Source organism: Falco biarmicus, chromosome 5, assembly GCF_023638135.1.
Source record: "Falco biarmicus isolate bFalBia1 chromosome 5, bFalBia1.pri, whole genome shotgun sequence".
Taxonomy (NCBI): Eukaryota; Metazoa; Chordata; class Aves; order Falconiformes; family Falconidae; genus Falco; species Falco biarmicus.
Window position 1 is genome coordinate 44,624,553 of NC_079292.1, and position 23,771 is coordinate 44,648,323.

At 38.8% G+C, this 23,771-nt stretch overlaps 1 protein-coding gene across 4 annotated transcripts in view; it reads right to left on the reverse strand.

Annotated features, from left to right (window-relative positions):
* Positions 1-242: 242 nt before the first annotated feature.
* Positions 243-23,771, reverse strand: part of DOCK4 (dedicator of cytokinesis 4) — a 256,460-nt gene continuing 232,931 nt past the window's right edge. For 2 of the 4 annotated variants that reach the window (XM_056338943.1, XM_056338942.1), the window contains 13 exons: positions 22,942-23,028; positions 21,067-21,243; positions 17,517-17,600; positions 15,605-15,724; positions 15,130-15,251; positions 14,765-14,885; positions 14,162-14,243; positions 13,836-13,945; positions 12,522-12,689; positions 10,268-10,340; positions 7,670-7,783; positions 6,676-6,737; positions 243-3,350 (listed from right to left, as the gene is read on the reverse strand). In XM_056338943.1, the coding sequence (XP_056194918.1) occupies positions 2,925-3,350; positions 6,676-6,737; positions 7,670-7,783; positions 10,268-10,340; positions 12,522-12,689; positions 13,836-13,945; positions 14,162-14,243; positions 14,765-14,885; positions 15,130-15,251; positions 15,605-15,724; positions 17,517-17,600; positions 21,067-21,243; positions 22,942-23,028 (1,746 nt within the window). In that variant the 3' untranslated portion in view covers positions 243-2,924. The remainder of the gene's footprint in view (positions 3,351-6,675; positions 6,738-7,669; positions 7,784-10,267; positions 10,341-12,521; positions 12,690-13,835; positions 13,946-14,161; positions 14,244-14,764; positions 14,886-15,129; positions 15,252-15,604; positions 15,725-17,516; positions 17,601-21,066; positions 21,244-22,941; positions 23,029-23,771) is intronic. The other 2 variants (XM_056338944.1, XM_056338946.1) reach the window with 1 other exon arrangement.

Consider the following 23,771-nt stretch of genomic DNA (forward strand, 5'->3'; position numbering starts at 1 on the left):
GCCCATCAGTCTGCATTTCAAAGCCAGCCAGCAGAGTTTGCAGTTGCTTCTACAGCATCCCAGAGGTACCAGCATCTTAAATGCAGTATTTGAAAATAAGATCATCTCACCTGTTATGCATACGTTGGCTAACATTCAAGCTATTGCGTAGCAACAGCAATGTGTTCTCATAGGTCCTCCTATATAAGCTTCTGAATTACTCACTGTCATCCAGAAAGTGATAAAACTACATTTAGGAGTAATAAAATTCAAACGAGACCTTTATTTACATTGGGTTTTCAAGCGCTGGGTGTTGCAACATACATAACAAAATTTCATACTACATTTTTTATAGGAAATCAGGTTGAAAAGCTGTTCTACAGAATCAATTTGTCAAAACTGGCTAAGCAGAAAATGTGTCAGCTTGGTTTTAGAGTACTCTGTCAATTTTACAGTGTCTGCTATCGTTCAGAGTATTCCTGATGTCACGGTTATAAAAACAGAGCGCTCATGCAGGTTAATTTACAGTGAACTCACCTAGTAAATTTTACATTCTTCACTTGTTTAGAAGAGCAGGTCAATACTCTCCACATTGTCTCACAAAGCAATTACGGATCCAAATAGGGAGAAAACTAGATCCATCAGGAGATTTTTAACAGAAAGAAACTAGATGTAGCAAGACAAGGAGTCAGAACTTTAATTCCATGACAAACTGAATTATAATCTCTCATTTTGTAGAAAACAAGTTGTACTGTAAAGATTAATCAAGTCCTTTTATTCCCTATTAACATTATGCAGCAACCAATATGAGTGTCTAGGTAAACAGAAACTTTGTGAAATGTTTTGCTGCAAAGCTGACTTCAGTAATGCACGCAAATGATAAAGTCATCAACTCTGCTCACTGCCAGAAATAAAAAAAAATGGCTTCAGGAGCAAATAACACTGATTCATACTGTGCTCAAGCACTAGTCAACAAAATCTATTAAACTGCACAGGTGAAATAAAAAAATCAAAGCAGCTTTGTTATCTGACTTGTGACACCTTATTTAAGTCTCAGGCATTACTTCTTTATATCAGCATAAATACGTAGCCTTCTACAGCTCTTATGATGTGGTTACAGACACAAAAATGTTATAGTAGAAAGCAAGAGCTAGTTCAAGGAATTTCAGACTTTGAAATCAGCAAGACACAAAGCTAAAATTCATATGTTCCTTTTTCAAGTTATGAATACCTTCACTAAAACATAAATATTTTAACATATATTAATTTTTTCTGACATTCAAAATTGTAAAGTCAATATGGCAGAATTATTGTTAAAAGCACATATTTACAAATATTCTTTTTTCCATACATAAAGTATTTGGCATAATTATAACAATCTTACTGCATACACAACTGTTTGCTTCTTTTTCACATAATGGTACACTCCTTATTAAAATTTACCAGTTATGTACAAAAATACTTGAACATTTATTATAGAAAACCTCTATAACCACCATCAACAGCATGTAACTGCTGAAGGTTTAATTGACAGAATATAAAAAGTGGTCACTTTCTTCCAGTTAAACTATCAACAAATCAAACACAGCTAAAATCAACATGAGCTTCCCAACAAAAGAGGGAGAATATTTTTAACAGCATGATTGATTTAAAATGCAGTTCACACAGCTGTTCCCAAGCACATTAAACAGTCAGTAAGAGAAAGAGGATACAAAAAATACATACAGAAGGTGCTTTTTTTTTCCCCTCCACATTCCTACGGCTTGGCATTAGCTTTCCAGAACTCTTCAGATGCCAGTCAGTAAAATACAACCTTAGGCCAAACACCATTCTCCTACAATAAAGATGACGGTGATGAACTCAAGATAAAAAGCAAATCCAAAACCTGGCTTCACTGGTATGTGCACATCGAAAGATCTGGTCAGAATTTTTGCTGGGTTTTTACAGAATTATTAGTGACCTTAGCAATTAGCTTTCGAAATTTATTGATTTATAACTAGTAGTTTGTATTTTAAAAAAACTCCATTCATTTACTGTATGGCCTTGGTACTAGTCAGTACTCATTCCTGTACACAAGTGAAATGAACAATTCATTTGTACCCATTTCATACACAGATTGTATTTTAGGGTGAACTTTGAAAAAGAGCAGAGAGCCTCCACTAGCAAAGTGCTAGCTTTTTAAAAAATAAAACCAAGCAAACAAACAAACAAAAAATCCCATTAACTGGAAGAATAAAAGTAAATTGCACCTCAAAAAGAAAAGGATGTGTCAGGTACAGTAATACACTAATGGCACAAAACTTTATCAAGATTCCTCAGAATGGTGCTGTATGCTGAATGAAATGCAGATATTTTTCCATCTTAAAAATAATATAAACCAAGTGTGTGTTTCAGAAATTCCAAACCACATTCTTACAACAGTTCTCTGCAGTATAACTTGCATTATATTTCCATTTTTCCACAGACATTTGAAATGACCAACCTGTTCATCGGCTAAGAGAAACAACTTCCAGCCTACTTGCAGAAACATTCTAGTCTACAGGCTACTTTGTTAGAAAGCGCGCATTTATCTCTAGTAGTAAAGATCCAGTCAGTATATTCTGCATTTTGTAAGAAGCATTTGGCTAAATCAGATGAGAGTTGTAGGGTTTTAGATTTTTTTAAAAACAAAAATAAAGTACAAATAAAAACATTTATCAGTATTCACCACCATGAACTTGAAAAAAAATCCTCTCATTCATGCTTCCTATAATATCTGGCGCAACCTAAATTAGTAATTTCATTTCAAATGTGCAACATAATATTAATAAGCATTTCAAAATTACTCAAAAGAAAAGGTGGGTGAAATATTAAAGTGCCTAACTAAACGGTTTTTACCATTTTTTAAAAAATATTATTTCTTAACCGGTAAAGAACTGGTTGCAATTAAATAGAAAAGTGGCTTCTCATAGCTGAGAGACTTTGCGGGGCAGGGGCCTGGGCCGGGGAACCTGCTCAGTCCTCCTGCTGCTGTTTTCCAGATTGTTCGGCCGGACCAGCTGTGGCTTGGGCGGCAGCGCTGGTGGGTCCGTGGTGGGTGGGATGGAGAGGCTGTGAGGTAGAGGAACAGGGCGCTTCAAAGTCCGCTCGTACACGCTGTAAGGCGGCGGAGTTTTACTTTCTTTTCTCACAGGCTCCTCAGAAATACTGTAGCTTGGGACAGTCACTGTCGGTTCACTGCCTTGGCTTTCAAAGCCTGACGTCTCTGATGTGCTACATCGGCTGAGCGAAGAGATGCCGCTGCTGTAACTCCCTGACAGCACCGGGGAGTTGGATATAAGCCCCGAGGAATGATACTCCACTGGAGATGGTGTGAATGACTGCAGAGACCCCTGCTCGAAAGAAAGGGCAGAAGAAGAATTTACCTGGAGTAAGCGAGGGAGAGCATTTCTGTGCTCAGACTGAAAACATATGGAGATACCGGCATGTATATTCTGAGGCTTGATAAATGTAAATGGTTGTGTCCCTGTTTAATCAAGATCCAGTAAGAAACCAACAAAAAGATCATTTCAAGAGTGCCTAGGTACACCTTAAACATGGTGTGGTCACGCTCGTAATTCAGTAATTCGTGTAAGTGGACGTAAAACTGTATTTAAACGCTATCTTACTGTCGTAATAGCCCGGAAGCGCCCTGGCTATAAACCGAACCCTCCTCGCGGGTTTTCCCAGCCGTAAGCGGCAGGCGCCTGGGGCGTGCCTGGTGGCGTCCTGCCCCCTAGCGCCCAGGCACCGCACCTGCAGCCCGCTCACTGCTGCTGCTTCAGGCTCTCACCTTCCACATGCATTTTCCACATGCATTTTCCTCACAGTTTCAGTGCACCGTCACGCTATGGAGAGTGCGGTCACATCGTGCATCATTTCCGAGCGTGTCACAATACCGATGTCAGAGGTGGAGCGCAGATGCCGAGCTAAGAGCCGCTGCTGTGCGCCAGCCCCGTTCAGCCGGCAGCTCCTGGTGTGTTCAGGGGCAGCAGCAGGAGGGCAGCCGGCTGAGACATCCCAGCTGCTGCAGACAGCAATTTGAACTGCAGCAGCTCCTCTCTCCCATCTCCCAGGCGTTCCTTGGACACACTGTGCCGCTCGCACAAAACACAAACCACCACTGTGGGCCCCAGGGACAAGGGTCCAGCCGAGGGCAGAGGTTGCAAATGGTGGGGCCAGCAGCCCCGCAGGTCTGTGCGGAAGGTGAGGGATGGCAGCTGAGGGCCCCATGGCAACGACAGTATTGATGAAGAATAGACGGCAGGGACACTAAAGCCCTACCTAAACCCACTGAGCAGTCCTATTCTAGTGAAGCAACGTCAACCGAAAACTGTAAAAGGTTAGACCAGGCTTTGCAAGCTGAGAAGTTTTTGCAACATCTTAATTTTGACTGGAGCCATCCAAGACAACTTAGACTTACTGGCCCCAAGCACAGGCTAAAAAAGGGATGTTGAAATCACAAAGACAAATTTCTCACTCCAGTTAGACTGGTTGGTACTCAGTGGCTCAGCGTGAGAGTGTGAGCCATGCAACAGAAGGTGGGGAGGGGAGGAAAAGGAGAGGGGCAGGGGTGTATAGAGCTGGCTGCACTATCTTTATGCTGTTGAGATAATTTTAGTTATGCATCTAGAACTAGATCCACAGTGCACTGAAAGCAATGGAAGAAAATCTTAATTTGCATCAGTGGGTTTTGTACTAAGACGGCCTTCTGTGGCAGCACGTAACACTTGGAACACAAAGGCAAAAAAAAAGCCCTGTATATGGCCTGGGAAAAGCAGAGGGAGTTTTTTTTAAAGCTCAACACATGTTGAAGACATTTCAGACATTGTGAGGAGCCTGTTTAACTACTTGTTTCAGGTTCCATTCCTCTGCATGTGAGGAGGCGGCAGTTGCACTCTTAACCCCACAAAAGGTCCAGGGTCAAGGTTTTCAAAGAAATGATGTAGTTAGTTCAACTTCCATGAATGCCTGACACTCGGACTAAGTGACCATAAATAAGATTTAGGACCTTTGCTTTTGTCATTCAGAACAAGAGCAAATATGTGTAAATCCTGCCTGCCTCAATTTAGGACCTGAGCAGGGGTAAGCACTTGGATCCTGACAACAGTGCAGACTGCTTGTACCAGTAGTGAGTAACAGTCTAGACACCGTAAGAGTCTGGAAATTCACGGATGCTTGAAGTTAGATTCAGCAACTGTCAGAATGAGTCTGGGCCAGCACTCCTCTCCCAAGTGGCAATCCAGACTTTGGCTGTAAAATGCTTCAATTCTGTCCAGGCATTTAGAAGAAAATGTTAGGACAAGCTTCAAGCCTCCCTGAGAATCATCACTACCGAGCCCATTCAGGAAAAAAGGAAGAGTCACTCACCTTTCGTACAAGCTGCTAATGCTCTAAGAGCTTCCTAGTAACCAGTTAGTGTGAAACCTGGGATCGGTGCTCCCTTCAGCAGAAGACATACTATGGTAACAGGACTATAGGGCACTCTGATGGCCAGCACAATTGCTCTGTGTTGAAACTGTAGCACCATGCAGCCACAAGTGGAAATGTTACAAGCTCATGGGATGACCAACGGGAGAATGACTGTGGGCTTGTGATTAGGGACCTCAAGGGGAAAGGAGGCATTCTGAGGTGGTACTTTCCTCCTCCTCCTCAGGAGACATGTACCTTTGCAGCTTTTGTTAGGCATTGGGTACCTGAGGGACCACTTCAGCAGGGCTGCTTCCCTCTGCCCTCTCGCCAAGTGCCTGAAGCACCAGTCATGCTCCTTTCTATACGCTCTCCTTCCCGGTTGTTGACCCTCATGTTTCTAACTGCAGAACAATCTCTGCTTCAATGGGGTGGTAGCGGCTATCCCCTGGACAAATGTTGCACTGTCTGTCAATACTTGGGTTTGCCTGAATATGCAGGCTGTGTGTTCACATCCTCCAGTGCTGGGGAAGACACAGATTTTCTGGTCAAGTTTTCCAACAAATAAGCTGTTGTGCAACAAGCAGGTACCGACACATTCAAGTATCTTGAAATAGAAATGAAACCTGCTCAGTTTAGCCTGGCCCAATTGCTATGGGTGATTAACTGCCAGAGAAGACCCAATGTTTATTCATAGCCTGCGGTTAGCGTTTCCTACTGGCAGGCTTCAAACTACTTCCAATTTCTTATGCAGCCTCCCTGGATCATTCTGCAGAGGGAATGGATATTGAAATGATGGAAGTGGGGATTACTCTTTAACACACCCTCTAATCCAACAGCTCTGGATGCTGGAGGAGTAAGAGGAATGGGTTGCACAACAGGCTCTCCTTAGCTGGCATCTCCCCTTTTGCCACTGCTGGAGACAGACTTCCGGACTAGGTGGCTCATTGGGCACCTCTTACATTTATTTCTTAAACTCCCTTCCGTACTCTAACTCAGGTGAGCTTGATTATCTACATAGTCAACAAGCCTTATATTGAGAGGTTAAAGGTTCTGAAGATCAGGTTTCTTGCCTGCAGTTTTGAAAAATCTTCAGAGATGCTGTAATTGTTATGGCTACTTACTCTTATGAATGGTTTTTGTATAGGCTTATGTTAATAAAAGGAAAATAGTATATATTTAATATACATTATTTGGGATTGTATTATATCTACCCAACATCATGTACAATCTGTCCCACAAAGGCAATTCACTGCAATGAAACAGTACCTTCATTGGTGATCTCCCAGCAGGAGAAGGGGAAACGGAGGCTATGTGTCTTGCTGGTGATGCTGTAAAGTCAGAAAGATTTCAGTGCATTCTTGGCATTACAGTTTTCACAAAGAAATCTTTTTAAGTGGACAGGAGATCATTCAATAAACAAACATTATCTCTGGTTCCCTTTAGGTACTTGCCTGATGGCTGAAAATAGTTTTAGAGATTTTGTTTGTTTTACTTTGTTCTCAGGATTATCTTGCAGTACAACCAATGAAGCATAAGAAATTTCTGCATCCATCCTCCCTGACAAATTTTGTATCTCTGTAAGTTGGTTTATATCCTACCAAATGATAACAGAATTCAAAAAAAGTCAGTATAATAACTGTCCCCTCCTCTTAAGAAATATATTATGTATTTGTATGTCAAATAAGAAAAAAAGACAATACATAATGTACTTACATCAAACATTTACTTGTAAATACACTGTAAACATGCCTAACATTTTTTGAGGCATAAGTCTAACACACACAAAGTGTCTTCGCTCCCTTGAGGACAATTACATTTATATTACCACTTAAGCAGCCCTTCCTTTAAATGGAAATTAATCTTTTGAAAGGCAAATTTGTTATAGTAACAGAACTCATGTACTTCCATGATTCCATGTGCATTTTCTGGCCTGTAAGATTCTTTGTGGTTAATGATCATTGCTGATTGCTAACCTCCAATTAGCATAAGATCAAAATATGGCATTTTATCATCCTCCCTAGTACTAGCATGAATGTCTGGAACTACTCAGTCATTAAGCGAAGGGGCAGAGTACTGGAAACAGAATGCTACAGAGAACATTAATGAGATGAAAATTCCTGTGGAGGCAATTCTACAGCCTTCTATGTAAGTAATCAAATAACCTGCCCACGAAGTTAAAGATCAGAGTGGAAAAAATCTAAGCCCTCAAGTAAATCATTTGTTTTTACTGGAGCTTAGCATGAAATGTCCATTAACTCACCAGTCTGTGCAGGTCTTGGTGGTACAGGGGGAGATATAAGCTTTCCACTTTCTGATGTGTTTCTGGCTTCCTTCCCACTGTCCAGGCTCCAGCTGCTGGGCGTGGCGTTTACAGCTGGAAGAGAATGAAAAAGCTGGCATTGGCATCACCCACTTCTAGCTCTCTGACTTGCCTTTATCCGCGAGGGTAAAAATACACAGTGAAAACAACAACCATGACTGAAAAGCTCTCATGATTACATCAGCATTTGAAAAGCTCTTAAATAATGGCTGTCAATCTCTTGGCTGCCCGATGTATGCAACTGGCCCTTCGGTCAGTTTGTGATTGTATAGAAGTTGGGACCATCAACAGTAGCAGCCGAGATAGCACTCTGGTGCACTGCAAATGCAGCCACAAAGGGAGATAAGCTTGAAGCCTGTTAATACAATCGGTTTATCTTTGCACCGGACTGCTATTTAGAGCTTTCTAGGCAGAGGGGAACAAACTATCCATAAACTGTTTCCATTAGCTCATTTTATATACAGAAGGGACTAGGGAAAGGAACTTGCCAAATTCCAATCACCTCCCTCAGAAAGCTTTCTGTGCTAACAGCCTTCTTTGCCTGCATAGGCTACACATTCAGAACTGAAAGGAAGAAGACAAGAAGGGCACAAAACCAAGGAAGTAAAAATGGGAAAAATGAAAGAGCAAGGCAGGGGGAGGGAATCAAATGAAGAAATTATTTTTGACTGAGAAAATTTATATACCCTGTTTGTATGCATGGTCAAGGATCATGCTTAATAATGTAAATTGACAATCACCTTGACATGCATAAGATCAGCTGATGTATTTGTCTGTGTTACCTTTACCTAATTCCATTACTTTAATTGAATGATCCCATAAGGCCTGGAACAGCTTCCTTACTAGAACTGGTTTATCGCATGTTATCAAGGAGCCACCAATATTGGGAAGAAGTCAGACAGAAAGGCAAGGCATTTAACATGGAAAGGACAAAAGCTAACTTACACCTCACAATTTTTCTTACACATCCTGTAAAAAAGTGGAAAACACCTTTCTTCATATTTCCCCCTTCCCCCCCTCAAAACCTCACCACCAACTCCCCACACACACACTTTCAAAGCCTCAAATCTCTTGCCTTGCTATGACAGTTTCCTTCTTGCCTGCTTGTTTCATAGTTGTGAGTAGAGAACCACATGCAAGGACTCTGTGCTCATTTACAAAGATGAAGCAAAAAGCAAATCATTGTTGCTAACTGGTGGTATTAATTATTGCTATTATAGCAACATCAAGGGCTCTCCAAAGGACTGCAGTCCCACTATACCAGTGTATACCAGACTTAACACAAAAAGTACAGTACAAATAATACTTGTTTCATGTCTGTAACAATATTGTTACAGTATAATTTCACATTAGTTGACTCTGAGAACAGCGTACAGAATAATCCATTTTTTGCAGGATCATTTTGCTTTTTCATTGCCAAAATATGGAATACATTGTTTGCTTTTTATTGTAAGCTGTCACCTAGCAGTATGGGTTTGCCCTCATCTTAAAAATTACTTGGCACCAGACCAAGGTACTTCAAATGCCCGAATCTCCTGACAAGCCAATTTTTTTCTTTGAAGTCATCTGTGCAGTCAGTTCTCTGGTCTGCTAAAGTCTCCAGGAGAGAACATTTTATTTTAACAACTTTGTAATGTACTTGGCTACATAGGCCAGTGGAAAAGTTTTGCCATTTCCATGTTAAATTATTTTATATGCTTTTCAGCCCTGTGAAAAATTCCACACTTGAGCTTTCATAAAAACTTTCACACAAAAATACTTCTAAAACTCAACTCTTAATGGTGAAAATGTGATTCTTGGTCAGTTCTTGTTACAGCATATTCTTAAAATATTTATTTTCAATACACTTATTTTACAGTATCCATTATTCAGGGTACCATAAAAGGCAGCACATAAATGATGGAGCATATTATGGATGTGAAACACACAATGAAATCATGGCACAGTAACTGTGCCAACAATATTGAATTTCCCCATGTGCAAAATTATAAAAAGCAATATTTTGTCTTTGGAAATTCATAGGTTTCTCATTTACCCTAATTAAAAGCAAAAAAACCCCAACAAACCACAAACTGATCTCTTATCTTCCATCAAAGTGTAGCGAAAAGCACAGTGACTTACACTTAGTAAAGAGGACTTGCAGGTACCACACTTGAGGACTATCCTCTTTAGCTTCTCTGCGCCCTAGTCTCCAGAAGTTATCTCCAGTATTCATCACCCCATATGTCTCTCTTGAGAAGCAGAAAGGACAGCTTTCACAGGCAGTGTGCTGCACCATCACCCCTTTCTGGAAAATTCTGTGCCTTTCTGAGTGCAACCCTCAGTTCAAACACACACCATGTCCCCCCCCACCCCCTCCTGCTTTTCAGCAAAGTTTTTTGAAACTTAACAGTGTTAGTGTAATTTAGTTATTTTGAATGTTTTGAAACTTGGAGATGACAGTATGCACTCAAAAGAATTAGCATTCTACAGGAATATGACAAATTAATTATATTTTCATTGCTTCAAAGATCGGTATGGTGCAGCATTTCCACTCACCTTTGTCAGGGCCAGGCAGACTGGAATCACTTCGTGGCAAAGCACCGTCACCAATATGATTAAACAGCATTCTCTGTAAATTGAGAACAGCGTGGTTTATGCATAGCTGCTGTTGTTATTTCAGTAGCCTTTAAGAAAACAAGGGGGTTTTTGTTATTATCCCCACCACACAGGTCTACTTTGGAGGTAGAGCGACAAACAATCTAAGAACGTAAATAGTTTAATAAAAATATGTGTATACAAATAGGAAGTAAACTAGTTTTCTGAAAACCGTACACACTGGAGGGGGGATTATCATGTACTGAGTTCTGACAGTTTCCAGCCACCTAAAAACAAAATAAGGCTCATATCTCAGGTGGTGTCTTGATAGATTACTAAACAAATGCAGGGATAGATGTGCAATAATTTCATGGTACAATCGGCATCTGAACAAGGTGTAACATTTGACATTATTCAGGGTATGGCTGTTATCTTTGAAAAACATTTTTTTTCCAACCCTAACTTTTTTTGGTAGCAGTGTTCTTAGTTCTCTTGTGGATAAAAATTGACCCATGAAATGTTTTGTCTTTCCTTTTCTGAATATTTGGTTGGTTTTTTTTTTAAAACCACAGTAAATGTATGAAACAATTTTAAAATTTCACTAGTAGTTTCTTTTGGCAGCATTCAAATAATCCGTGGGTCATCAGCTTATCTTCATAACAGATGTAAACAGCATACAGCTAATCCTACAAGTAATTCAGATGTACCTTCCAAAGAAAATGAGAACAGATAAACTTTCCTTTTTTTTTTTTTCCTTTCTTTTTTTATGTAAAGCAAGATCAGACAATTGGTGAAATCCAGATCAAATCAAATCCTATTCTTGTAACTCCTTCGAGTGTTCGCAGAGGACTATGCCGAGTCAGCAAGGCACTATGCTGTGGTTCCACAAGATGGCAAACCCAGCTGCAAAATAATCACCAGTGATCTATCATGCTGCAGCTCCAAGTTACAAAGTGAGGAACAAACACTTGGCCAACTCAACTTGACTTAAAACATCTGTGTCATAGAGAGAATGCTTTGGGAGGCTCTGGCCTACACTAGGGTCTGCCTATCTATGCTGTACTAGAGTCACACTGGGTCAGGTAATACCTGTTTTCCTGGAGTTACCATTAAAGTGAGGTGGTGCAACTATATGTGTGCTCTAATGCGACAGAAAACGGGATCAGATGTTCCTGACTGGTCTGGATTGAAGGTTCACTGTTTACTGAGTCTGCAGTGCACTAGGATCTGGTGGGCAAGTGCTGAAGTCTGTCTGCTGTTGTGAAGGTAAAGAGCAAAGGCTGAAAAAGCAACTGAAATTGGAGGAGATAAAGAGATAAAAGCTGAATGAAATACAGCAAAACAAGGACATACTAAAATAATGAAATATAAAACCACATGGAAGAACAAGAGCAATCACAGGATGTTTACTGACATGCAAAAACCCCCCCAAAATGTGAAACCCGAAAAGCTCTATTAGGAAGAGTAATAGTGCAAAACCCAAGGAGCTTGTTGACCAGTCAATGATGGCAGGCATTCCTCTTCAGAGTATGGGAAGAGCTGGAGAGACACTGTACAATCGCTCAGCCAGAGATCAAAAAGCAAGCACAAATGGATGTTGACGGAAAAGCGCTGTACATAGATAACCTTGAGCATCAATGAAGGAAGTGGATGCTTTACTGCTGTGGTCTTGTTCTATGAAGTCCACCAAACTTCTGTAAATGAGGTAGCTATGGCCTGAAAGGACTTGATTTGGACTTGAAGTGCCAGAATTTGCCTGTGTATCTCACCTTTCCTGGTTGAAAAACTATTGTGAAAATTGCATTCATTAAGCCGTAACAAAGACATTAATAAATGGGTCCTTTCCTCATTAACTTAGTGTCAAGCTCCAACCAAGACTGTTGAAGTTAACTGGTGTTAGCATAAAAATGGAAACGACAAGGAACAGTTTGAGCATGTAACTTCTCATGAGAGTTGCAGGTATCTCTAAAGTATCCCTCTACAATTGTCCTGAGGATTTCTTTTCCCCTTCTTATCGGAAGGCAGAGAATCAGAATTTTGTTTCTAATCACCGTCCATTTTTGCTGCTCAGTGAATAAAGCACCAGAGAATGAAATTGCACTTCTCCCCAGAAAGGTGTCTCCTCATTTATGGTTATGAGGGCAGAAAGAAACTGTCAGACCTTCTCACCTTTGAAACATACTTGAGTGTATGAGCAAGTTAATTTTCTACTTACCCTCTCATGGGACACTGAGGGTACAGACAGATTGGGAGATTTTCCTGACGGGCGAGTCTCAGAGAGAGTGGAGACTGGGCCTACGAGCTCCTCAGCCTCCCTTATCGAATCTCGGGTAGAGTGGGGGATAGAAGTCGCATTCCACTTGGCAAAGCAAGAGTTTGCAGTCTGGGAGCAAAAATGGGATAATTTTTTCCTTGCGGCAAACCATAAAACCGCTTTATTTAAAAAACATCCCCTGGTCTTTCCTATGTGTTGGTCTGGCTTCACTACCACTGTGAAAGTGCCCAGTAGATATATCAGTAAGTAGTTTCTGAGAGCAGCCCTTACGTCTGGCTAAGCTTCAGTATTACTTCTTAAGCCCTCAGGTAAAAGCATGAGGGCTTAAACAGAAGAGAGGAAAAAATTAAATCAAGAGCCAATTCAATAAATGAAGAAGCAAGGGACAAGAATACAACTAATGAGAAACCAACAAATAATTTCTAAATTAAAGGAAGCTGGGCTACCAAGTTGTTTTTTATCAGAGGCAAAATTTCTGGTGGAAATGAAAGCATTGAGAGGGGGGCCTTTCACACTGTGCCTAGGTTCTCGTATTTGCTTCAGCAAGAGGTGCATTGTGTGATGGCATGGATTAAAACAGCAACTGTGCTAAAGGAAAGCACTTTAGGAAAGTAGGTCTGTTAAGAACATAAGGAGAAAAGATGAAATAAAGATTTAAAATTGGTCAGCTCATCAAGCTCATTTTGCATTTCAAGTAACTCAAAAGATACAAATTTCATTCAGACCTATGCAACAGGAATTTTAAGGCACGAACACAACTCACTCTTTTCTGTAGAGTAATAAAAAAATGTCTATCTTCTGAAACTACATTGAAAAACAGAAATTGCCACAGGGAGTGGGTTATTATCTCACAGTGGCTAGGATTAGCTATTTCAGAAGAAATAAAGGGGAGGTCAACATGGACAACTGCTGTGGTAACAGTTTTCTTTCTTTCTTCTTCCCTAGATTGAACAAACACTGCTGTTTCACACAAGCAGGCTGTGTCATCAGGTAAGTCTTTGCAACTCTTTCTCACTGCAGTAAGTATCAAAAACCAGATTTAAATCCAGACAAAGCAAGCAGAAATGTGATCAAGCACTGTGTATTCTATTCATATCTCTTTCATGTAAAATACTGTAAGAGTTTTTGCCTACAACCCCCGCCCCCCTAAATTAACAGCAGTGAGCAGACACTGCATCTGCTCAAAGCTCACTAAGTGCCTTTAACCATCACCTTAGCTATGTGCATTCAGAGGATTCCCAACAAGCTTCCTACCTGCGAGGTTTCCGAAGGAGTAGGGTAGATGGCACTGCAGGGCCTCTCTCTGGGGGAGAGGCAAGAGTTTTCTCGGGAATGCTTATGTTTGTCAGACAACAGAGGAGAGGCTAGAACATGAATGTGTCAAGTGATTAAATTCATGCAGTGAAACTCAAGACATTTCAATTCTACGCTTATGACAAAGAAATCCTGTTTTCCCAACAATACATATTCCTCAAAAAATAGGTTAAATTTGATGCCTGACCAGTGATAACATGCAGAAATTCAGCTGTGTAATGTATCAAGAATTTAATATGGTTTACCAAGGGGAGACCAGCACTGACCTCTGGCACTGGATGGAGCAGAACTGGTCACATTAGGTGAAGCAGAATGAGTAGAACTGAGGCTTGAGGTAGACGGACTAGGCTGTGTACAGAAGAGATGCTGTTGTTACCACATCACACTTAGTGGTTTGGAAAACAAAAATTTGCAAGACAACTTTTCACTAAAACAAAGAACTTGTAATCTGTTAGACTAGTCTCTCAGCATTTGAAAATAGCAAACATGTAAAGAGCATCAATGTAAATACACAAAAATGTAGTAAAGTATCAAATAAATAGAAATGTAATTAATATATTAAAATAACTACATCGCAACTGTGACAACTGCACAGAAAAGTCTATGTAAGGTCAGATGACTGCATCCTAGTGTGTTGCTGCTTATTACTTTTGTAAAAAATTCATGCTCTAGGTTAAAGAAAAAGAAACAGTTACATAAAAAATTATTTCTATGTTAAGAAGGTTAACAGCCCATTTAAAGATTTCTCTTTTAAAAATAGTATCAGCAATAACTTTGAGATTTCTGAACGAAATAACAGAAGCATTAATTTAGTAAATAGCCTTGTAAGAAAGATTCTGTTTAGTTTGAAGAATTACAGTAATTTGTACCTGCATGTTAAAAACTTCATCAGAGCTTTCTGACTGCCCAGTGATATTGCTGACTTCAGCAGAAGCTTGGGATGACAGTGATGAGGATGAATACCGATTGACAGCTGGGTAACTCAAGGGACTATTACAAGAATAATGAAACACAAAATGGTTAACTAGTTGCAAATCATAATTTTTCATGAGAAAACAGCACATTTAGTGATCTCCACAGTTTAATTTGGATTTATTTATTGAGAGAGAGATAGAGAACATATATATCAGCTATTCATGACTGAAGATACTTCAAGAGGACCGTATGAGGAAGCATACACACAATAACAGTATTTTATGAGTCATCTTCTGCAAGTTCTAGTATTTTAACTTGCCTGCGTCGTGGTATTACCCTGGCAGCATCAGGGCTCATAGAAACAGGTATGGAATTTCGGCATACACGAGGACTTCCATTTGGGAAATGAACAGGGCTAGCTTGTACACAGGCAGAAAATTCCTGGCAAGTTATTAAAAGAAGATTAATTAAAATCAACACAGTATCATTAAGCATTTTGTAAGATACAGACAGTAATTTGAACAGTTACATCTGCATTTTGGATCAGCTTCATCATTGCTAAGAAAAATATTTTAGATTTTCACTGGTAACACTTTCCCCTTAGTAAAACATAACTATTTTTTTCTGCACTGTATAGAAACTTTATTAACTTTGTCTTCTGGTAGTGTTAAGAATGCTACAAGCTGTAATGTGGACAACCAACCAAAAGATGTCACTATCTGTTGCCAGGAAAATGAAACAACCCTTACTGTAGCTGAGCAGTCTCCCGGTTTATCCATGCAGCTGCTACATACCTGTATTCCCAAGCTTGACTTCATCACAAAGAACTGATCCACCAGCTTTTTGTGCAACGGCCTCATGTCCTGTGGCACCACCTTCTCGTGCACCGCCAAGCCAAATTCTAGAATCTGGGCCTGCAGAAAAGACAGCAGGAAAGTGGGGGGAAATATAATTTTGATCCATTTTCTTCACACTTTCATCATCAATTAGAATATTAATAAAAGAAAAAAAAAATGCACGTTGTATTAAAAACAAGTATATAAGTCCCTGACAGACCTGTAATCAAACAACACCTAAGGCCAAAACCAATACACAAGAGGTTTTATGACTCTTGCCATTTTACCTATTCAACTTTCCCAAAGATCCGGCCTACGCAAATTCAACTCTAATATAAAACCCACTATGGATAACACAGTGAAAAATCTGGCTCAATGGAAACTTTACAAAAGAGCAGTTCTAAACCCTAAATAACAGCTGTTTTCAACAAGAGCAGTTACAAAAAGCATGAAAACAGCAGCAATGGCCAAATCACCAGAGACCCTGTAATATATTTTTAATTAAGTCCATGGTTCCCTATCCTGTTTGAACTCCCCAGAGGCCTAAGTGGTGACTTTATGCATATTCTTGATGCAAGGCATGACAGGCTTCAGAATAACATTGCTAACACTCTGATCTTGCTCAAATTTGGTCACAGGCACGTAAAATACTGAACTGGTTACATGAGGAATCAGATAAACTCAAATTTAAGAACAAAATAGCTACACTATGCTGTAATATCTTTGGATGAGAGCTACTAGCTGATGTTTTCAGGCAGCTTGCGAATGGGCACACAGCTGCACAGCATCACTGACCTGAGGTCAGGACTGCAGCACATCCATCTGCGCATACAGCCATCCCGGCCCTTCTGAACGCTCCATGGTTTCTGTTAAATCATCAGCTGGTGCCAGACAGGGTTTAACTGCTATTGCTTGGAATTCATGTTTTTGTCATAATAAGTTATTAATTCCAGCTTTAAATTGTAACAGTTAGTGAGATTAACTATCGCTTGAAAAACCAGAACTGCAATCTAAATTACTATATGAAATTAAAGTGAGCTCAGTGAACCCATTCTACTTTATACTGCCTGAGAATCTGTCCTTCAGCTGATCTGACCAAATGATACCATAATGACGAAAAATGAAATTTCCATCTTGCCAAATTCCAATACTCTGACCTCTTTATCCCAAGCTGGCAATAAAGTTTGAAATTTCAACATGCTGCATAGAACAAAGATAGGTAAATGCCAGTTAAGAAAGCTGAAATACTTGGTAAGACAATTTGATGAATTTTTTTTTTTTTCAGCATCTGCAAATGGAGACAACCTCATATTTGAGGCTAATAGGTTGTTGGTTTATAAATAAATGAAGAAATAATACAAAAGTCATACAATGCACAGAATACTCACCTGTTTAATCACTTGGTGTTTATTTTACTGCTTACCTATATGGCAATTATTATTAGATATCTTCCACTGTAATAAGATCCTTTGTGTTTTTTTGCTCTTATACGAAACCTTTTTGTGAAAATGTTTGTTCTGTAGTATTGTTAAAATACATCACAGAAGTATTTGCTAAAGCCATCAAACATTTCAATGAGATTATGTTTATTCTGTAGTAATGGTAAAATAATACACGTTTGTTGTGCAAATACATACAAGCATGACAACACAAAGATTTGCCTCTCATTCAAACTTTAACTTAGAATAGTCTGATGTGATTAAGATGATGATGAAAAGGACTAGCAAAAATATACTAACATTACCCAGAAACCTGCCTGTATATGAAGTTACTGTCTACTTGGTATCTGATTCAGAAAATACTGAAGACCACCAGTCTTTTTGCTAGAACAGCTAAGCAGGCCACCTAGTCTGTCTTTTTCCCACTTTACCTGCTCAAGCATCAGCTCTCTCAGGCGCGTGATCTTCTCTCCGTCCTCTGGATGGTTTGAGATGTATTCTTTGACAAAGAATGCCTAGGCAAAATAAAATCACAAAGTAACATACAAGTGACTAAAAACACATAACTGATTTTTAAAAATAACTTTCTAGATGATATTTGCAAAACAAAAGCTCCTTTCCACAGCAACAGAGGATAATAAATGCTAAATAATTAATTATTCACATATGAATTCATGGACAAATAAAGTGGAGCTACTCTTGAGTGGAATTTACTAGTTGTTCAATATCCAAGACAGATCCTGGATCAAATGTGAAAACCTGCAAATCAGAGCTGAAACCACACGCAGGTCACCTAAACTAAATATGTCACAATTCATGGGGGAGAGATAAGACTTCTAAATAATTAGAGTTGGGGTTTGCTCTCTTTTCATACTAGGAGTTTCATTACTCATTAAATATAAAGACGTCTTAAGAACAGTGTGGAATTGTATGCTATTATATGTATCGGAGCTATGACATTTTCTTATTCACTCTTCATATAATATAAATACAGTTTTGAAGAACTCACAGCGACATTGACATCAAAAAGTTATTAATTCTCACTTCAGGAGCATCTGACCAACATCCAGGTCTGTTCATAAGCTTACATGAGTTTCCACCGCATCTCCAATGCTCCAGTCAGCTATAGTACCCCAGAGTCATTTTACCCACCAGCAATGGCCTGGACATAGAACTGTTTGTTCACGATTCCATTTTTCTTAACATGTCCTACCCTGAAAGGGGATTATATTGTGTTTACAGGAATTCTTGACAATATTCTTTAAAGAAAATGCCCAGCTGCTCATCTGAAAGATTTCTAGACCTTCTCAAAAATGCATTTGTCACAAAAAGTGTCTGTACACATACCTATACATACACATGGTTTTCTGTTCATGGAGTTGAAAGAGTAATAGTGGCTGCTCTGTGCTGTGTTTTCCTTTGGCACTTGTCTTAGCATTTCCCTCCTATATTTCTTACAAGGTTCTCCATTTAGCTTTAGCTGTTAAAATCTTTGCTATGCAGAATAATTTGTAAATATGGAGAGCAGAAGAGCTGGAGATAGGCAGACTCCTCTGATTCAGTTCCAAAATTTCATGATGTGACAACCCACAACAAGGAAGTGCTGAGACCTATCTAGAAAATGCTGATACTGTAATGAAGAACATTTATTTCATATGGTGCTTTCACCACAGATAAGCATAATTATAAGAATCCATGTTTAAATTGTTCAAAGGAGCCCTCTGATACTTGCTAAAATCCCAAATCCCAAACTTCTTCTAGCTTATGTTTTTTCCCCCTCAAGCTACAAGCTTAACGTTCTTTCAGTATCAAGCAGGTGGTGTCCCAATGGTTTTGGGCTGAGACTTATACAGATCTGTAATACAAGTCAGAGATGTAATAACAATGTAACTTCAAACAGAATCACAAGTATTTTAGGAAAAAAAAAAAAAAAAAAAAGATATCTGACTAAATCCAGTGAAGTTACTGGAACTGGACTGGTAGTTTCCAATAATTAGTCGTGAAAGTGCCTCTACTCTTCCAACACATGTAAAGGAACTAAAAGAAATGTAAGTTATAGTTGCAGTTTGAGAGGTGTTAGTGGACACAAAATACACTCTTCATGTCTTTCCAGCAGTGTCTGGAAGACTTTTAAAAAAATCAGTGGTTCAGTTTATAGCCATTTTTTAGCACACATGAAGATGCTGCATGATGACTATTACTTCTGTAGATTTTCCTGGAATCTGTTCCTGCACTGAAATCAGTGAAAACATAGCTTTAACACCTGCAATACCAGCCAAAGTGCCAAATAATTTAGAACAGCTGCTTGGGGAAAAAAAAGAAGGGGAAAAAACAAGGAGGGAGGGGGAGCAGAAGAAATAAAGAGAGGAAAAAAGGAAGCAGAATCAAGGAAGGCATCAGCTGGCCAAAGGATGTTATTTGCTGGGTCTTAACATTTCTTAAACCTTGGGAGTTGCCTGAAGGGAAGAAGTATACCTGTAAAGACACGGCCATGCTTACCCCAAGACTGAGTTTTAAGCTTTGTACAGGGCAGAAGGCAAAAGCAAGTGAAACACGCAGAGAAAAGCATTTATAGAGGAGAAGAAAAGAAAGAAGGCAGAAGATAGGAAGTGGCAAAACAGCAGAAAGACTATATATAAAGACTGAAAAAGGGACATGCAAAGAGAATGAGGGTGAAATTTTTGGTGTTTCTAACACAAATTAGTGAAAAGTCCTATTTTAGGTAGCAAGAGAGAGAGGGAGAGGACAGAAGGGAATTGAAACATGAAGACTGTCTAGGAGATCAAGAACTGTAGCTAAGAACAATAAGAAAGGAGCAAGCTAGAATCTTTAATATGCTCATGAAGAATGGAAAGCTATGCAGAGACACAGAGCTAGCTCTGAAATTGCTAATTCAAACCAGACATAGTTCTGACATGACTGTATTTCTCAACGGACTCCCTTTGTGGCGCTTTATCGTGCTAAGCAGTTTTGTTGTTGTTGTTTAAAAGGCAGCTGGGAAACATCAAACATGATACTGCTTTGCTTAAGTCCCACAATTTTCATAATGTTGCAGTTTTGATGACAGATCCTAACACGGTAGTGGACTCAATTTCTTGTAGTTTAGATTCAGTTTTACCAAATACAACGCTGTTGAGCGAACACTGAATATTGCAGCCTTTGAGACAAGTGGACAGAATATTCAACTTGACATTTTCAATGGAAAAGGAACAACCAGCAGACTCAAGTATTTCATAAGACCATTAGGAGAAAGAGGAAGATCAAGCTGGGCTGTAAAAGAAATAGCCTTCCTTTGTTTTTACTGCCATTTTGAAATTCCACAGAACTTTGTGGAAATACAGCATCCCAAACATTTAAGGTTGTCCTAAGATGATTCAGAGATGATAATACGAGGAACAACTTTTCAGAACAAATGCAGCATTAGACATTTCTTAATTATATGTATTATTTCTTACGAGATTTTTCCAGAAAGTAGCTTTCCTTAAAAACTTCGAGAAAAGAAAGAAGTAGGATCTAGAAAAATATGATTCTTCAAGAAAATAATTTTTTACATATCTATAGATCTATGTATCTATATCTTAAAATCAGAATTTCAGTATACAAAAGTAAATTTGCTGGTTGGCTAGAAGTAGCTCATGACCTAGAAAGACAGAGGAAAGAAATACATTATAATAACATAGTTACAATTAACTATTTCATTAAAAATACCCAAACCAACCATGCAAGAATGCAAGGTAATTGTGAACAAACTCATGACTCAAATTTCATGGTACTATCTGCAACAAGACCGTTGTTTCAATAAAGCTGTACATATTTAACATCACCTCAACCAAAACTGAGATATAGGTATAATTAAAACTATTATTGATATAGTACTTTCTGTCCTCAATTCATACAGAGGATCTACAATAGTAAGAGAAAGAAATCAATAAAAAACTGTCTTATGACAAATTTTTAATAAACAGAAAATAAATTGCTTACCTCTTGGTATCTAGCAACTCCACCATTAACTGCTGCATCAATGACCCCATTCAGACACATCGTGAGAGGGTTAATATTTTGCATCTGTCGAGTTTGACACTGACTAATCAGTGTTCTCAGTTGCTGGTTCTTATTTTCTAAGACTTCAATAGCATTCTCAAGGGGACTCATTTCCACCTGAAAGGGGAGTGAGGAACATTGCAAACATACTTAATCTAGTTGAAAGATGAAACATATTAATATTAATACATATTAAATGTATTTTTTTATTTCTTAAAAAAACCCAATGTTATTCTATTTCCTAGAGTATTGGGGCAGAGAAAGTTCTTCTCACCTGGGCTACACTCTCTTGAGTGTACACTCTGAGCGCAGAGAGTTAATTTTATCACATAATCAAGGACCAAAATAAACGACTGTGCCCCTCTTGTAGGTTCATTATCTGACCTTGAGAAGTTACTCAGCCCTTGCTGCAAAGCACCTACACACTTCAGCCTGTGGTAGAACTTTTGGAATTCAGGGCTAAACTGTCCTTGGTAACTACCTAAACTGGGCTTGAGGTGAGGGAGAGCTTCACACCATGCTTAAGGGCACAGAGCAGAGCTTCAGTTCCAGCAAGTTACTTCCCTCACCCAAAGTGAAGTCAACAACTAGATATTATGGATGAGGGGTTTGAATGTAAGCTTTGAGATAAGATGATAATCAAGGGTAGTCCTTGAGCGGGGTGTGCCTATCCCTTCTAGAGGGTGAGGAAGCTTTTCTCACAGGTAGCGTGATCTGCAGGAAAAGCAAAAAGCTAAGCAATATCAAGAGTACAGACCTGCAGTTGCTATAATTTACCAAAACTTATGAGTACAAACCTCAGCCATGATCTAGTATGTGTCTAGGAAAAAATTTTACAGTTAACTTTTAGAAACATTGACTATAATGGTAACATGATAGTAAACTGAGAATCTTCATATTAGGGTCATATTAACCTAGTAAGGACTCAGTAGGAGTCAACTAAAAATTTCTCCTGTTGCACACAATTTTAATTTTTGCTAAATTCCTTTTTTAGTTTTCTACAGGGGAATATCAGGATGGTGAACAAATGACATTTTGTTGCTATTTTAAAAGAAAAACACAACAAAGTTTTAGAAAAAATCAGTTGCACAATGGGAACCCTATATTTAATGGGACCATTGCAAGTCTGGCGTTGACAGGAAAGAAAGTAGTTACAGATGTTATACTCCTGGGCTCAACAACTGACCAGTTATTTAGAGATCTTTATAGAAGCTCTCCTCCGAATACATATGAAATGTCTTTAAGGATTTTCTAAGAAATATAACAAGAAAGGAGAAGAAATTACGATGCGTCAGCAGTACTGCTGCATTAGACACTGTTCCTATGGGTTCTGTGTAGGCACGCTTCCCTACCCATGCTGAGAAGTGGGAACTTCAACAGAGGTCTAGGCAGACACAGAGATATACCCACATGGAGTTTGCTGTGTTACAGGAACTTGGAGAATGCGTGCTTTTCAAGAATACTGAAAGATAAGTTAAGCTATAGATATTCTAAGTATAAAATATTTCATCATGCTGAGTTTTAAGAAAGTAATTTGCTGACATTAGATGTTGTGTTTGGCAGCCCGTTATTGTTCTCAACTTCTGTTTTCCTCAACTGTTTAAATGAATCATATGGGTGGTTCTTAATACTTTTCAAGATAAGAGAAACCAGACAACTCAAAATACTTTGCAAATAATTTTGTTGTAGCCAACTTGAAACATGGCTCAAGGAAATGAGATATGGTTAATAAATCTTAAATTAGTTCATCAAATAACATATGATTAAGGAAGTAAACCAACCCACAATATGTATTGTCATCTGTATCATACTCACTACTTCACGTTTTTCCACTTCAAACCAACGAGATATTCCAGGTAAGCTCTGCACCAAGATCAGTGTGGTTCTTTCCACCCATAGACTCTGCAATACATAAACCCAGATTATTTCCCCAATTTGCCTCTATAATTTTCTTAATAATTCTCAGTTTTCTTTAATAATCCTTCATTTAAGTAACAATATACATAAAATTAACATCCAAATTTCTACTGAAATGTCTATCCCAGAAGCCTTTGACATTCACTTTTCTCCTTGCTTTCTAGGACCTAATACTAAGCAGTAATTTCTGCTGATTCTTCATCCCTAAACATGGTATTATTCTGTACTCTGTGATGTCCCCTAATCTCCAAAAGTCACTCACAACTGACTTAGCACTTTAACGTTTCCTATCCCAGATAACGTGAGAAGAGGGAGCGTTCAGAACCAGAACAACTCCTCTATGAAATCTTATGTGAGATTCCAAGGTATGGCTGATGGGATACTCAAATGTACTACTGTTAAACACTTTGTGCAAGAGGTTTTTAAAATGACAAATCAACACAAAAGATAATGCTAACACAAAATATATAAGGTGTACAATTAAAATAAAGCCCTAAGCTTTAATTAGAAGATAATAGTGACTTAATTTAGTTAATTTATTGCCCTTAAAGTTATTTTCTCTAACTTTATAACGAAATTATTTGGGATGATTCTGTTTGTGTGTCTGAATACCAGAACATATTCTGTGTCAGGATGTGTTTTTAGTGGGTCAGAATTCAAATTGCTCCAGAAAAATATAAGATGAATTTTCCATGTGACATTTTTATTAGGAGGAACAGTGTTCATTT